At 47.4% G+C, this 16,600-nt stretch overlaps 1 protein-coding gene across 1 annotated transcript; it reads right to left on the bottom strand.

Moving 5' to 3' along the window:
• Window positions 1-958: 958 nt before the first annotated feature.
• On the bottom strand, window positions 959-16,417 carry LOC137436758 (protein FAM8A1). Its single transcript, XM_068130826.2, has 5 exons — window positions 16,016-16,417; window positions 14,145-14,259; window positions 10,984-11,152; window positions 3,352-3,485; window positions 959-1,501 (listed from the first exon to the last, which is right to left on the bottom strand). Exons 1-5 carry the CDS (start codon window positions 16,290-16,292, stop codon window positions 1,369-1,371), a joined length of 828 nt encoding a protein of 275 aa, XP_067986927.2. The 5' UTR covers window positions 16,293-16,417; the 3' UTR covers window positions 959-1,368.
• Window positions 16,418-16,600: the final 183 nt, after the last annotated feature.

Here is a 16,600-nt window from a genome sequence, read left to right as displayed (position 1 = left end):
GGACAATGCGGTCTGATCAGTTTGAAATTTCTTGAGTATGATCGACACAATTATAACAGAGAATATAAATTGATGATGTCATCGCTCACGTGGTCTGGCAGCCATATTGGATCAAAGAAAAAAAACAACCTTTCAGAAACGGAAGAAAAACATAAGCTCGCACCAAGTTGACTGCACAGGGTAAGTATTCTATGAATACCATCTCGTTATTAATTTATCCAGGGTGCTGGCGATAGCTCTCCTACTCTTCGTGAAGGGCACTGAGATCTTTAACGTCCACCAACTAATGCCAGCAGAGCAGTTTAACGTCCATTGGAGGGACGGCATACACATTGATGAATCACCCTGCTGTGAAACACTGCGATGACGTTTATAGCTGCGTCGGGATTCAAACCCAGGCCGGACAATTTAGAAGTGAGTGTGCGTTTCTCTAGTCTTGGCCATTCTGCTACCCATAGGGACAGACTGAATCGAGCAAATAATGGAGGATAACTGCAGAGCAGGATTTGAGAACATGGGATCTGATGGCATCTGGGGCCGTCGATGAAGAAGAGTGAAAGCCAGACAGAACTTTCCCTCCGTTTTTGTGTGAAAACGGACACACACCCTAGTTCCAAGTGGATAGACAGTGCGGAAGATACAGAACAAGGTGGCTACAACATAACATTTGGAGGCAAACACCTTGTTAAGCCAATCTGCCTAATCTCGAGCATCGATGAAAGAGGGATGGTTTTTCTTTTGTTCCTCTTCGCTATTTGGATAACATAGATCACAAAAGAGCCTCATGAGAATATCCACTTCATTATAAACTGTCTGCAAACATTAACGAGAGATCGTCACGTGTACAACACAATGAAAGTCTGAGACCGAAGGTCCTTGCCGTTTTGCCCTTCGTATCCTCACTCTTCTATCAGCCTCGATTTGTATTTTTAAAGTACATAATGCACAATCCACACAATAAAGAAATATTTTTATTTACAGATTTATAGCAGTGTCAACCAGGGCATGGTTCGGTGTAGTTCTGAAAAACAGGCCATAAAGAGTTAAAAGCAGAGCAAAAAAAATCTGCCATGCAAAGGCACAACTTTTGAACAAGATTTGAGACTATTCTTGAAAGATTTGGGGAAGTGAAAGTTGTTGTGGCTGGTTGGTGGTTGTTAGCCATTGATGTAGTTGGTTGGTTGCGAAAAGTAAGCAATTTGCCGTTTTGATTGCAAATTACATTTGTGACATTTGTGACAAATTACAAATCCTGGGATGTTTGAATGACACGCCATGCATGAAAGACGGCAAAACTTCAGAGTCCTTTCAATACGGTGACTTTGACGCTTATGTTGAGGTATCAAGTACACGTTTCCCTCTTCTCATTCAGTTCGCGTGTACAACAATTGTGCCCGACAGCACGTCGTACAACGTACGGTTCAATGGGGAGACCAACAGAACAACAAACGCTGGGGCAAAAACAAGGGAACAGCTCTTCAAAACTGTTCGATAGGTTATGCTGGAGAAGGGTGGGGAGGGAGAAGAAGATCAGGTAAGTCAGGTCAATTGGGTATTGTGAGGGAGTAAGAAGTGACGGTATATAATTATTGTAACAACAAGGTATCGAGTGAAGTAACGCAGACACACTCGGTTTAAGGAGAGGATTGTGATCAGGAAGAGGGGTACATTAACCCACCAGGTAAAATAGCAAACAGGCAACAATACAACCACACTGTTACCTCTGCCACCGAAGGTGGATGGAGGTTGTTTTAACCCCTGTCTGTTTGTCTCCGTTTGTGAACAAGTTGTGGAACGTCTAAAAAAGTTGTGGAAGGATTCGGACGAAATTTGGTGGAGAGGTTGGGTATGCGGACAAGGAGGAAATGATTAGATTTTGGTGAAAATCTGGATCCGATAATTTTTACAAGTGATTCTTCACCATTGAAAGATAGAGGTAAAATCGATATACTGTATAGCACAATTTCTCAAAACGTTATGGACGGATTTGGACGAAACGTGGTGGAGAGGTTGGTTGTGACAAGGACGAATCCATTCGATTTTGGTGAAGATCCGATTACGGATCTGTATGCTATAATCGTTTTCATTTAATGTGATTCTTCACCATTGAGAGAAAGGGCCAAAAGTGAAACATAGCATGATATTTCAAAACGTTGTGGATGACTTGTAACAAAATTAGGTGGACAGGACGCCCGTTTCCCATCCATCTGAGGGATGGGCACATGCATTGACGAATCACCCTGCCTGTGAATCAACGAGATGACAGTTTATAGCTGGGTCAGGATTCAAACCCAGGCTATACAGCTTAGAGGCGAGTGTGCGTACTTCTGGGCCATCGTGCCAGCCCCATCTTTCAGCTTTCCGACACACGCTTGGGCTAACCTGCCAGCCCCATCTTTCAGCTTTCCTACACACGATTGGGCTAACCTGCCAACCCCATCTTTCAGCTTTCCTACACATGCTTGGGCTAACCTGCCAGCCCCATCTTTCAGCTTTCCTACACACGCTTGGGCCATCCTGCCAGCCCCATCTTTCAGCTTTCCGACACATGCTTGGGCTAACCTGCCAACCCCATCTTTCAGCTTTCCTACACACGCTTGGGCCATCCTGCCAGCCCCATCTTTCAGCTTTCCAACACATGCTTGGGCCATCCTGCCAGCCCCATCTTTCAGCTTTCCTACACACGCTTGGGCTAACCTGCCAGCCCCATCTTTCAGCTTTCTGACACACGCTTGGGCCATCCTGCCAGCCCCATCTTTCAGCTTTCCAACACACGCTTGGGCTAACCTGCCAGCCCCATCTTTCAGCTTTCCGACACACGCTTGGGCTAACCTGCCAGCCCCATCTTTCAGCTTTCTGACACACGCTTGGGCCATCCTGCCAGCCCCATCTTTCAGCTTTCCAACACACGCTTGGGCTAACCTGCCAACCCCATCTTTCAGCTTTCCTACACACGCTTGGGCTAACCTGCCAGCCCCATCTTTCAGCTTTCTGACACACGCTTGGGCCATCCTGCCAGCCCCATCTTTCAGCTTTCCAACACACGCTTGGGCTAACCTGCCAGCCCCATCTTTCAGCTTTCCGACACACGCTTATTCCCCATCGCCCAATCACCTCTCCTCATACTGTGGTGGATCCGTACATTTGTGTCCTCCTCTGTCCCCTCATCTTAATGCGTCCGATGACCCTTTCCCCTCTGTTGTTCTGCTCTTCCATGAGCGTCGATGGATACGCACATGCACATGCACATATACACCAGAAATGAGAGCAGATGTTTTTGAAGGAAACCAACAGCCCCATCAATGGAACACTTTGGAAAAGAAGGCACTCTCTCATCCAATGAAAACTCACATAGCGAGGCCTGGAGGTGTTGCAGGCAAGATAATTAACCTTCCATTAACCTCTTGCGCGTGATGGAAAGACACGATGCGTAGACCCATCAGCCTTTTGCCCACGGTGGATCCTGTCAGCACGGTCATGAGCACCTAGTGAGAGACACAAAGCGTACATGAGTTTGAGGCCTTCTGCATTATTCACTTCAACCTGGAATCAAGAGGATTCGGTGCAACATCTCAAAGATAACATAGTACGGTATTCTATTCTCACCACTCGGAATATTACGATTGGCGATTCGTGTTGGCTCAAACAAACCAGTACAGCCGTAGAGTGATTCATCTATCTATAATTCCAGTAATCTCTGTACGTTTGTACGTTTGTACGTCTGTATGTCTGTACGTCTGTTTGTCTGTGACCGCTGTTTCTCGACAACCACGGGTCCGATATACTTTTAACTTGCCAGGTATATTGCTGGGGACCCGAGGATGTGCCTTTTCAAGGTTTCATATTAATCGGACAATTACTTACCGAGCTATGTCCAAAAAACGATTCAACCAATCAGAGAGCAGCGAACGATCGCGTGTGCCGAACGTGGAGGACACACTCTGCCTCGGATGGCACATTTGAGAGCGTATTCATTTATTTCACGTTTGCAAACTATGTTGGCGTTAAACTATGTTTTAAAACTAATAAAACCGAATTTGCGATTCATTCGCTTTCCTGCGCGTTTGTGCACGCGATGGCGATTTCTTTACCAAACTCCGGAAGCCGTTCGCTTTGGACCAAACCATTGCATGTAAATAGAGGGGGGGGGGGGATTGTCACCGTACTCGCAAGCCGTTCGCTTTGGACCAAACCATTTCATGTAAATAGAGGGGGGGGATATAATTTTAGATATAGATATAGTATGGGCAATGCCCTAGTATTATATAATTCCCCTTATATGAATATACTTGTGGTGAGACTAATTTGTGTTCAGGGAAGTAAGCTTATTTATGCACATGAAAAGAAGCCTCATAATGGGTTAGGAGTTAACTCAGTAAAGTAAAGTAAAGAAGTTAACTCAGGACATCACGAGTTGTCGATGAAACCTGCATATAGACAGCTGTTTAAAGCTTTTGCACTTTGGATTAGATCTGCATGAATCCAACTGTTAACTTCCAATTAAAAGCACAATTCAGTTTGCTTTGTGCCTCATCTCCACTAGAGTTTGGAACTTATCCGTTCTGCAATCGAGTTCCACGTTCCTCTTCGAGTGTGTGGTGGAAGTTAAAACGAGACGTCAATCCATTATTCGCGTTTTTTGCTTTCTACCAACAACCAAACACACGAGCTAGGATATATGTCGCCGTGCTCAATCATTTCTGGTGCTCAATGTGCATCTGCGCACCGCGTTTGGTTACAAGGTCAGGTGACTTTTTGAAAACAAAGGATAAAAACTGCAGCCAATGCAGCATTCTAACCGTCATCATGGCCATTTAACACGATGTTAGGCAAATCAAAAAGCTACATCTGAAATAGCTAATGCTACCTCATGTTCGCTAAATTTGTGGGACAAATCGTCAAAGGTGATTCTTTCATTGTGTCTTTGATAACAGAGTTATGCATGTGTATATTGCAGTTATGCTGTAGCACAGGCGTGTAGAGACAGCAGAGCAGGGGCGACAGTACCCTCTCCCACCCATTAGACTTTAGAGGCTCCTTGGAAGGGTCGAGGGTGGCTTTCCTTGCTCCACTCCTAACCTTATTTTTATTTCCTCCATTCCCACATTTTAATACTGCCCCTGTATCCTTCAATCTTTGTTTCTCTCGTCTTTCTATCTCCATGTTTCCAGTCTCCATCTCAGTCTCAGTCTCCCTCTGGGGCCCGTCCGTCTCCCTCCCTCTGGGGCCCGTCCGTCTCCCTCCCTCTGGGGCCCGTCCGTCTCCCTCCCTCTGGGGCCCGTCCGTCTCCCTCCCTCTGGGGCCCGTCCGTCTCCCTCCCTCTGGGGCCCGTCCGTCTCCCTCCCTCTGGGGCCCGTCCGTCTCCCTCCCTCTGGGGCCCGTCCGTCTCCCTCCCCCTGGGGCCCGTCCGTCTCCCTCCCCCTGGGGCCCGTCCGTCTCCCTCCCCCTGGGGCCCGTCCGTCTCCCTCCCCCTGGGGCCCGTCCGTCTCCCTCCCCCTGGGGCCCGTCCGTCTCCCTCCCCCTGGGGCCCGTCCGTCTCCCTCCCCCTGGGGCCCGTCCGTCTCCCTCCCCCTGGGGCCCGTCCGTCTCCCTCCCCCTGGGGCCCGTCCGTCTCCCTCCCCCTGGGGCCCGTCCGTCTCCCTCCCCCTGGGGCCCGTCCGTCTCCCTCCCCCTGGGGCCCGTCCGTCTCCGTCTCCCTCCCCCTGGGGCCCGTCCGTCTCCGTCTCCCTCCCCCTGGGGCCCGTCCGTCTCCGTCTCCCTCCCCCTGGGGCCCGTCCGTCTCCGTCTCCCTCCCCCTGGGGCCCGTCCGTCTCCGTCTCCCTCCCCCTGGGGCCCGTCCGTCTCCGTCTCCCTCCCCCTGGGGCCCGTCCGTCTCCGTCTCCCTCCCCCTGGGGCCCGTCCGTCTCCGTCTCCCTCCCCCTGGGGCCCGTCCGTCTCCGTCTCCCTCCCCCTGGGGCCCGTCCGTCTCCGTCTCCCTCCCCCTGGGGCCCGTCCGTCTCCCTCCCCCTGGGGCCCGTCCGTCTCCCTCCCCCTGGGGCCCGTCCGTCTCCGTCTCCCGGGGCCCGTCCGTCTCCCTCCCCCTGGGGCCCGTCCCGTCCACCCAATGCAAAATGGTGGTGCAGCTGTCTGAAAAGGTCTGGGCGTGTCTAAAAAGTGTAGCATATCCTGCTTGTGAAATCCAATTTGGCATCAACATCATTATATCCACCACCGAAGGTGGACAGAGGTTATGTGGTTTTCACACGCGTATGTTTGTTTGGCTGTGAGCAGGATATCTCAAAAACTTTGATGACTTCAGACGAAATTTGGTAAACAGGTTAGGTGTGTGACAAGGTCCAATTTGATTCGATTTTGGTGAAGATCTGGGTCAGGATACAAGATCTTATTTCTTTTTTTTAAAGTAATTCATCACCATTGAGAGAAAAGGCCAAAAGCGATATATAGCATAATACCTCAAACAGTTATGGACTGATGAGGTCTAAACTTGGTGGATGAGTTGGGTAGGTCACAAGAACAAGCTGATTAGATTGTTTTTTAAATTGACATATGTGGGAAAATTACACACCCAGACCGGGAATCGAACCCAGGTCCTCTGGTAAACCGTACCAGTGCTCTGTCATCTGAGCTATTCCGTCAATGCTTCCGGTGCACTCGCTCACGAGAGCATCTTCCTCCAATGGGGGGTGGGAGGGGACAAATCCATGTCAGCTATTACAAACACCCCTGGGGGCGTAAAAACACAATTAAATAATTGAACAGGATTATAACGAATTAATTGGCATATGTGGGAAAATTACACGCCCAGACGAGGAATCAAACCCAAGTCTAGACGGTTCACCAGAGGACCTGGATTTGATTCCTGGTCTGGGCGTGTAATTTTCCCCACAATGTCAATTAATTAATTAAAATCCTGTTCATCTATCTATAATTCCAGTAATCTCTGTCTGTCTGTCTGTACGTCTGTACGTTTGTTTGTTTGTCTGTGACCGCTGTTTCTCGACAACTACCGGTCCGATATACTTGAAACTTGCCAGGTATATTGCTGGGGACCCGAGGATGTGCCTTTTCAAGGTTTCATATTAATCGGACAATTACTTACCGAGCTATGTCCAAAAAACGATTCAACCAATCAGAGAGCAGCGAACGATCGCGTGTGCCGAACGTGGCGGGCACACTCTGCCTCGGATGGCACATTTGACAGCGTATTCATTTATTTCACGTTTGCAAACTATGTTGGCGTTAAACTATGTTTTACAACTAATAAAAACGAATTTGCGATTCATTCGCTTTCCTGCGCGTTTGTGTACGCGATGGCGATTTCTTTACCAAACTCCGGAAGCCGTTCGCTTTGGACCGAACCATTTCATGTAAATAGAGGGGGGGGATTGTCACCACTCGCAAGCCGTTCGCTTTGGACCAAACCATTTCATGTAAATAGAGGGGGGGGATATAATTTTAGATATATGTATATATAGTACGGGCATGCCCTAGTCTATCTATAATTCCAGTAATCTCTGTCTGTCTGTCTGTACGTTTGTCTGTGACCGCTGTTTCTCGACAACCACGGGTCCGATATACTTTTAACTTGCCAGGTATATTGCTGGGGACCCGAGGATGTGCCTTTTCAAGGTTTCATATTAATCGGACAATTACTTACCGAGCTATGTCCAAAAAACGATTCAACCAATCAGAGCAGCGAACGATCGCGTGTGCCGAACGTGGCGGGCACACTCTGCCTCGGATGGCACATTTGAGAGCGTATTCATTTATTTCACGTTTGCAAACTATGTTGGCGTTAAACTATGTTTTACAACTAATAAAAACGAATTTGCGTTTCATTCGCTTTCCTGCGCGTTTGTGCACGCGATGGCGATTTCTTTACCAAACTCCGGAAGCCGTTCGCTTTGGACCAAACCATTGCATGTAAATAGAGGGGGGGGATTGTCACCACTCGCAAGCCGTTCGCTTTGGACCAAACCATTTCATGTAAATAGAGGGGGGGATATAATTTTAGATATAGATATAGTACGGGCATGCCCTAGTTTATTTAATTGGATTAGATTTTGGTTCAGGTCCGGATGCAGATGCGGCCTATCAGTGGAATACAAAACGTAAACTGGTCAGCCTGGCGGAGGCATGCGCTCTGCCGAGTGCTGTTCTAGTTTAATCATGGATTAATGCTCACAGAAAAACTTATACACAAATCACAAGCAGGACAGAGACATCAGTACACATAAATTAAAAGGACAAACACACATGGTTTAAGCCTTAAGGGACTTGAACCCAAGTTGCATGAATCATGAACTAGGGATTCAATGGGAACACAAACAACCAATACAGCTATATTCAAAGCTAATAATTAATAAACTTATTTATAGACAACAACAACAACAACAACAACAACAACAACAACAACAACAACAACAACAACAAGACATTTTAAGGCCATTTTCCCTGCTAGCGCGGGGGTTAGCCTTGCGGGCCCCATGACAATATTCTCCATGTTGCCCTATTTTCTACATCTCTCCTTGGTAACCCCCTTGCCCGCATTTCTTCTTCCAACACCTTTAGCCAAGTCTTTCTCAGTCTTCCCCGTCCTCTCCTTCCTTCTACATTTATTTACATCACTCTTCTCAACCAGTCACTTTCATCCTTCCTCAACACATGACCAAACCATCTCAACCTGTTCCTCTTCACAGCATCAATCACAGGCTCTATTCCCATCATCTTTCGCAATTCATCATTTGTCTTCCTCTCTCTCAATGATACTCCGCACATCCACTGAACCATTCGCATTTCAACCCTTTCCAGCCTTCGTTGCTGCTCTACATTCATGACCCATGTCTCACTCCCATAAATCATAACACTTCGGATTCAATGGGAACTTGATTCCCGGACAACCACAGGATAGCATGGCCAACCAAGGACAAGCACAGGATAGCATGGCCAACCAAGGACAGGATCCGCCAAACCAACACATGCGCCAAACCAACTTATTTATAGGACATACAATAATGTTAAATTATGTAACAATGTAAGAATTGGGTTCATGTGCTATGTTTCGTGCCAACATATTGTTACGGAACCCAACGTCGGCCTATGGTTCCCCTTTGACGGGGGATTAGTCCCCTCGTTTGTGCCTGACCGACGTGGTCCCTGAAGCTGCACCGCGACCTCCGGAAAGGCCGGTGCACAGCCCCGTTCGTACCGTGGACAGATGTTACTTGATTGCCGAGCGGTGTTTAGCAACCGCAGCACGAACTGTTACCAAGACTAACCCGATCCTGAAACGTTGGCCAAAATCGTGCCACAGGTGTCCAATGAGGGAAAAGACAACAACGACGGATGTAGAGGAAAGAAAGGCAAAGGGTAAGAAATACAAATACGATTTATTTACTATTTACACAATTGAAAGCAACCAAGGAGGAGGAAGAATAATAAAATAAAAACAGCAGAAGAAGAAGCGGACACAGTGCACCTTAGCTTACCTATTCAGTCTTACTTAACCCAGGACAGGACAAACAAAAGACAGACTCACACGAATGGGGAATGAAGGGTGGATTGGCTGGAGGGATCAGAAGGTTCAGGTGGTCCACAGAACTGGAAGGATGCGGGTGGTGGGTGTAGTGAAATTATACCAAGGTGAACCCAGGGTGTGCTCGCTACGGAAGGGGCGTCTATAAGACCCGGGACAACCGGGGCGCGCGGACACTCCAGCGGAACTCACTGTGACATAGTCCTGTAGTTTGAATGGTATGTACGCCCCTAAATGCTGCGCTGACTGTCCTCTCTGTTGGACCATTGTTATATTGAATCAACCATTGCTGCTCATGAAATACTCTGATTGTAATGCCTGTTGCATGCATGTATTCTTACAGGATGTACTACAGATCTAAATGATATTAAACCTACCCAGAGGTCAAGTCGTGTCTGAGCTTGATTTTCACGACAGTGGGTGTGATCCCGGCTCGAGTTGAGCAGCCGCCGACTCTCCCCAATCGTCCCCGCACGGCGACGTGGCTTCTTGGCCGCAACTGCCATCACCGCCGTCGACGATCCAAGCTGCGGTGGCTAAACCTGCCGTTGGTTCAAAGCTGCGGTTTGTTCAAAAGCTGCTGGTTCGTTCAAAAGCTGCGGTGGACTCTTTTGTGCATCTCTCTCCCTCAATCTCCTGCTTTTTGCCGCCGTGGGGATGTCGCGTGCTTTTTTTAGGACTCCTCCTCTGCCGTATCTTATCTGGACTCATCTGAGGTGGGGGCGTCTCCCGCGGGTTATATATGCCACACCCTTCAACCTTCGCGAACCTACTCGATGGCTCTCCCCACGCCCTCTCAAAGCCAAACCCCTCTTTCTGGGTTGGTCGACAAGGGTTCGTTCACTCACTCCTCCCCTCTATGACGAGGTGGAGACACGCCTTTCTTCGCCGAGCCGACCGCGTGCTCAATGGAGGCAAATGCAGTTGGTAATAAAGGCTTTAGGAATGGGAATGAAAGGGAATCTACTCTATTTGAATTCGGTGCAATGGAGTATTAATTAATGGAAGACAAAGCCTTAACCTAATACACAGAATAAGGAAATAACTACCAACAAGGAGGAAATCTATGATTGGCTAACGTGATTGTATATGACCTAACTAAGGGACGCCCTTTGACCTTTATACACAGAATGGAGGCAGGAGGGTGATATTTTTACAACAATAAAAAAACACAATTCTCATTTCCACAACAATATATTTGAATTTCCTTGAAGCTAAAATACAGACATGAATTAAACCCACCATATGATTTATTAATTTTATACCAGGGATTTTCAAACTATTCGCCTTTGAAAGTTACATGTACGCAGCTCTCCAAGTGTTGCGTGAATTTGATATCAAACATATAAACAATTTCATGCAAATATCCAAAATACCTAAGTGCTTTACATACGGACAATGTTCCAACTGGCTATCGCAAACGGCACTCATGCGCCTGTACGACTCACCTCGTACACACAGCAAGATATGTACAGCAGGATAAATGCAAACGTTCTCATAAACTCCCCTGCGAGTTCCTCCACATACAGCTCCACCTCTTCCTCTTCCTCATCCACCTCCATGTATATAGCCTTCAATTTGTGTTTCATGTACATCAGAACAAAGTGTGACACCTGCCTGCATACAAGAAATGTGCACAAATCTGCATTCCTGGACACAGCAAGATCTGTAATAGCATTATTATATGATGAAAGGCAATCGGTGTTACGCAATTGGGCTTGTAGTACGCGCACTCGCCTTTCAGCAGTCTAGTCTGGGTTCAAATTTCGACCCAGCTATAAACCATCATCCTTGTGTTTCACATGCATGACGTTTCATTTCATTTTTTTTTTTTTTTTTTGTATACTGAATCGAGGCTCGTGAAAGAGCTAACATTTATTTCACAAACAAATCAACCAGACAAACAAAATATACAAAAAGAGGGAGCGGAAGACAAGATGGGGAGAGAAGGGGAAGCACACAACCACAACATTTGAGAGCAGGGAGAAGTGTGGGAGGGAGAGGGCTTGGGGGCAGGAGGCATGTGAAGGGGAGGGGGGGGGGGGGGGGAAGAGGTATAAAACACAAGGGGACCGAAATTAGCGGGGGTAGAATTGGGGTTTGTGGATGTTGGTTGGGGTTTGTGGGGTTTGTGGATGTTGGGGTTCAAGACCCCAAAAGGTCTTTCATGAAGAATAGGTGAGTCATTGCCAACAGCATGGCCTAATTTCCACATTGCTGCCACCTTCAGTCGAATGACAATAGTTTTTATTATGATTATATCAACCGAGTCCACATTTCTGTACTCTACTTGGCTAACATTACAATTCCAGCAGTTGGCACAGGATAGCATGGCCAACCAAGGACAGACACAGGGTAGCATGGCCAACCAAGGGCAGACACAGGGTAGCATGGCCAACCAAGGACAGACACAGGGTAGCATGGCCAACCAAGGACAGACACAGGGTAGCATGGCCAACCAAGGGCAGACACAGGGTAGCATGGCCAACCAAGGACAGACACAGGGTAGCATGGCCAACCAAGGGCAGGCACAGGGTAGCATGGCCAACCAAGGGCAGACACAGGATAGCATGGCCAACCAAGGACAGACACAGGGTAGCATGACCAACCAAGGACAGACACAGGATAGCATGGCCAACCAAGGACAGACACAGGATAGCATGGCCAACCAAGGACAGACACAGGGTAGCATGGCCAACCAAGGACAGGCACAGGATAGCATGGCCAACCAAGGGCAGGCACAGGGTAGCATGGCCAACCAAGGACAGGCACAGGGTAGCATGGCCAACCAAGGACAGGCACAGGGTAGCATGGCCAACCAAGGACAGGCACAGGATGGCATGGCCAACCAAGGACAGGCACAGGATGGCATGGCCAACCAAGAGTAGGCACAGGATAGCATGGCCAACCAAGGGCAGGCACAGGATAGCATGGCCAACCAAGGGCAGGCACAAGATAGCATGGCCAACCAAGGACAGGCACAGGGTAGCATGGCCAACCAAGGACAGGCACAGGATAGCATGGCCAAGCAAGGGCAGGCACAGGATGGCATGGCCAAGCAAGGGCAGGCACAGGATAGCATGGCCAAGCAAGGGCAGGCACAGGATGGCATGGCCAACCAAGGGTAGGCACAGGATAGCATGGCCAAACAAGGGCAGGCACAGGATAGCATGGTCAACCAAGGACAGACACAGGGTAGCATGGCCAACCAAGGACAGACACAGGGTAGCATGGCCAACCAAGGGCAGGCACAGGCGAGCATGGCCAACCAAGGGCAGGCACAGGATGGCATGGCCAACCAAGGGCAGGCACAGGATAGCATGGCCAACCAAGGGCAGGCACGGGATAGCATGGCCAACCAATGGGGCGAAGGTAGTCACACTGTCACTTCCATGAATGTGAGGTCACTTCCTCGTGACCGAAAATAATACACAGGGCTTTTATATATACGGTACAGATAATATATTTTAAACTGTAAATGGTTTGGATATTGGAGTGGTTAAAAAATAATTAAATTGTTAATGTGGTCAGAAACTTGGTGAAAAGGTGGAAAGCATCAAGATCAAATCAACAAATCAACACCAAAGTATCAACAAATCTGGGAAGCATAAACACCTGAATAGAGGGATGTCTACAGGATATTACAATGGAGATCACCCAAAGGAGGGGTGGTATGCAATGGATGTCAGCAGTTGGCACAGATGGATTTGATGGGCAATCTGTGGTTCCAGTTTGGATTTAAACAAGAGAAAAATGACCACAGTGTGGTCAGAGCTGCGACGTGTAGAATCACGAGGATATCCGTTGCAATATGCGCTACCAAATTCGACCAGTCATTAAATTATACGCATGCACTCGCGTCTTTTTGTCTTTCAGTTCTGGTCTTGTCCTTTGTTTTGCGACGCAACATGCTTCATCAACTGATTACATACAATGTATGGACTTGAATGTTATTTCTGTTAATGTTAATTCATTAATGTTATTTATTGATGTTAATTCTGGGTGGCAGAGGGATCATTTGAAACGGGCTTGGTCAGTAGGGGATTTGAAAGTGGGTGTGGTTCTGTGAAAACAGTGGTGTGGTGTGGTGAAAGTGATTTGAAAGTAAAAAAGTTCTGTGAAACGAGATTGATATGAAAACATTCATGTTGTCTTTGTTGCTAAATTTATTCTGGTTTCTTCAAACAAATCGCGATTTTAGTCCGCGATGTTCTTACCTCATACCAACGCACGTCCGAGTGTATGCGCATGCGCTATTCAAAAAGGCACCCCAACAACAAGAACAACAACGCGGTCCTCTCATAGAGCTGCTCGTCGCAGCTAAAAAACAAACTCCTTCTTTGTCAACTGACAACGAGGCATTTAATTATTTGCATCGCATTTATTTTTTGGCTTCATCTCTCATTTCATTTTTGGTTTGATACTTATGCATGTAATCAAAGTTTCCTCTTCTTAAGGCTGAACCGGTTTTGCACCCAGCTGATTGTCCCTTCGATCAACTACCTTTTAAACTCTGCCCCCATTTAGACCTGGAACGAGCACAAAGCGGTTGTGAAATTTAATCAAACGTGTATTTGAAGGATATCGGAAGGTTAATCCCATTACTCACTCGAGGTTACCGGGTCCCAGCAGCGAGCCGAGTATCGCAAGCTTCACAGAGAAAAGCAGCAACCCGTCCAGGGTCTCTGCACAGGCTCTTCGCAGCAAGGATGGCACTGCATTGTCTTCCGTGTGAAGAGAAAGGTACACACGCACAAAAATTACGTGAAAACATGCACATGCTCAGGTGCACACAAAGGAGGTCACATTCGTTACGACCCAATTCTACATGGTTTTCAGGCTAAAGAACACAAACAAGCCGGGTCTAAACATGTATGCATCACGATGCATCTTCTCCCTCGCAAATCAACAAATGAGTTACCCTGTTTGTAAGTGTTCTCACCTGAGCTCATGGTGCTTAGAACCAAAGGGTCTGTTTGTACGACACTAGATATTCATGTGTTCATCATCTAACACTGTCCTTGTATAATTAGTGTGAGAGTGAGTACACTGTGTACTAATGTCTGTGTCTTGCATGCGATTTATGTATAACCTTCCGCATGGGCTTTGACGGAAGTTCAATTTCATTTTCAAGACCTTTCATGTTATCCTTTATACAAACAGGTATATAAATGCAGAAAGTGGATTGGCCTGTGGGTCTGAAACCCTAGATGTAAAATTGATCATTCTCAACATTCATGTATGATTGTGTGTACACGCCATTAATCAATATATAAATGTATCCTTAATCCTAAAATACACAATTTGGTGTCTGTCTGTCTGACGGTGATACATTTGGTCGTTACGTATCCAATCTCAACCAAGCTTGACAGGAGGACTAAGGGTCACATGATGGAGGTTGTAGCGACTTCTTCTGTCCCCCTCCACCAGGTGGTTTTCCATGTTGGGCGAAATCCGTGTTAAGGTAGCGAATTGCAGCGTTTTCCAAAGGCCACTTCCAATTACATAAGTAATTAGATTAATGAACAGGATTAAATAATTAAATTGATACATGTGGGAAAATTATATTCCCAGACCAGGAATCGTACCCAGGTCCTCTGAAAAAAAAACCGTACCGGTGCTCTGCCATCTGAGCTATCTGGGCCACCCTGACTGAGCATGGAATTTTTCCACACATACGAGAGCCACTCTCTTTCTGTCAATGCTTCCGGGGCACTCGCTGCCAACCATAGGAGCACCGACGGCCTGAATGGTTGGGTGGGGTACCTCTGGGTTGCTCCTGTGAGATCGATCGATCGGCTGTCTCCGTGCTGTGGCCTTGTTCGAGAGAACTGTCCCGAGCTATATAACAAACTAAAATATGTATTTTTTTTTTTTCCTGGATACTTTACAGACGTCCATACATCGAGACTGGCCAATCACCTTTTTCATTCCGTATTAAATAAATACAAATCTGTTTACGACCTCACCGGTTCTGTGTCATTTGATACCCTTTACTACCGGTTACATAATGATAATACTAATAGCACAATATTAATGTTAGTACAAAACGATTAATATCCCTTGTGAAACAGTCGCTATTGCTGTTTAACACTAAACTGAAAAGGGAGGAAACCGGACGTCGAGTCATTATATGAGCCAAGATCTACTGTAATCTATATACCCCACAGAGCATAATTATACGAGCCAAGATCTACTGTAATCTATATACCCCACAGAGCATAATAACAAGACTCTCTGCTGCTCCCGGAGAGAGCAGGTATACAAAGTAATTAAAATGGGCAAACACCTCTCCTCTTCCTCAACCCCTTTATTACTCCTACTCTTCCTCGAGCAACTCTTCTGAACCAGTATCCAAATGGGACATTTACTAAAGGTTCCCAACAGGTCTGACCGCAAGGTATCATGGGTAAACTAATCAAACATTACAGAACCACGAGTTGCCAATTGTTTTCAATTCCAAATGCTTGGAAAACGCACCGGCTTGGACACCCCTCACAATCGCTGCACCGGGCCGCACCACAGGTTCACCTGCTGGAGACATTGGAACCGTCAACCCCATCGAGGCCGTGGCCGTGGGGACAGGAGCCCCAGGTGGGCCAGACCAAGCGTTAGGCCAATGCCATGGCAGGAAAGCTGGGGGGAGGGTGGAGCTGCGAGCCTGGTACAATCGGAGCCACACGCGGAGGTGAGCCGCATAGTCTGCGAATCGAGGCCGAATACGGGACCCTTCCTGCCTCTCAAGTCGATCTTCCATTGCAACTAACGAGCTTACGAGCTGCCAACGTTTCCCCAACGCCACGCCTACATCTTATTAGCCAATCGGTGCAGGACTTCCTCGTCTACAACGCCAATCAACGCACACCCGCTCATCCAGTCAGCAAACAACGGCCGCGTCACGTTCCCATTAAATTGAATCGAAATTGAACTTCCTAACGGAAAACAGCTTCAATGTTATTGATATTCAACAGCTACCCCTACCGAGGTAGCCTTGTGTCTGCTGGCCTCACCTCAAACAACCTTTTCCCCAGCAATCTTATCGCATTATATCCAGCAGTATGTCAA

This window comes from Myxine glutinosa, chromosome 11 (assembly GCF_964187855.1).
Source record: "Myxine glutinosa chromosome 11, kmMyxGlut1.1, whole genome shotgun sequence".
Lineage (NCBI taxonomy): Eukaryota > Metazoa > Chordata > Myxini > Myxiniformes > Myxinidae > Myxine > Myxine glutinosa.
Note: the sequence above shows the minus strand (reverse complement) of the source record. Positions and strands in the feature narration are given on the sequence as shown.

Bases quoted from the DNA above. Each gene is read 5' to 3' on its own strand.
- LOC137436758 (XM_068130826.2), bottom strand. From the start codon at position 16,292: ATGGAAGATCGACTTGAGAGGCAGGAAGGGTCCCGTATTCGGCCTCGA. The intron at 14,260-16,015 runs GTGCGTTTTCCA...TTCACACGGAAG, and splicing joins TGTGAGGGGTGTCCAAGCCG to ACAATGCAGTGCCATCCTTG. The intron at 11,153-14,144 runs GTGAGTAATGGG...TCTTGTATGCAG, and splicing joins CTGGGACCCGGTAACCTCGA to GCAGGTGTCACACTTTGTTC.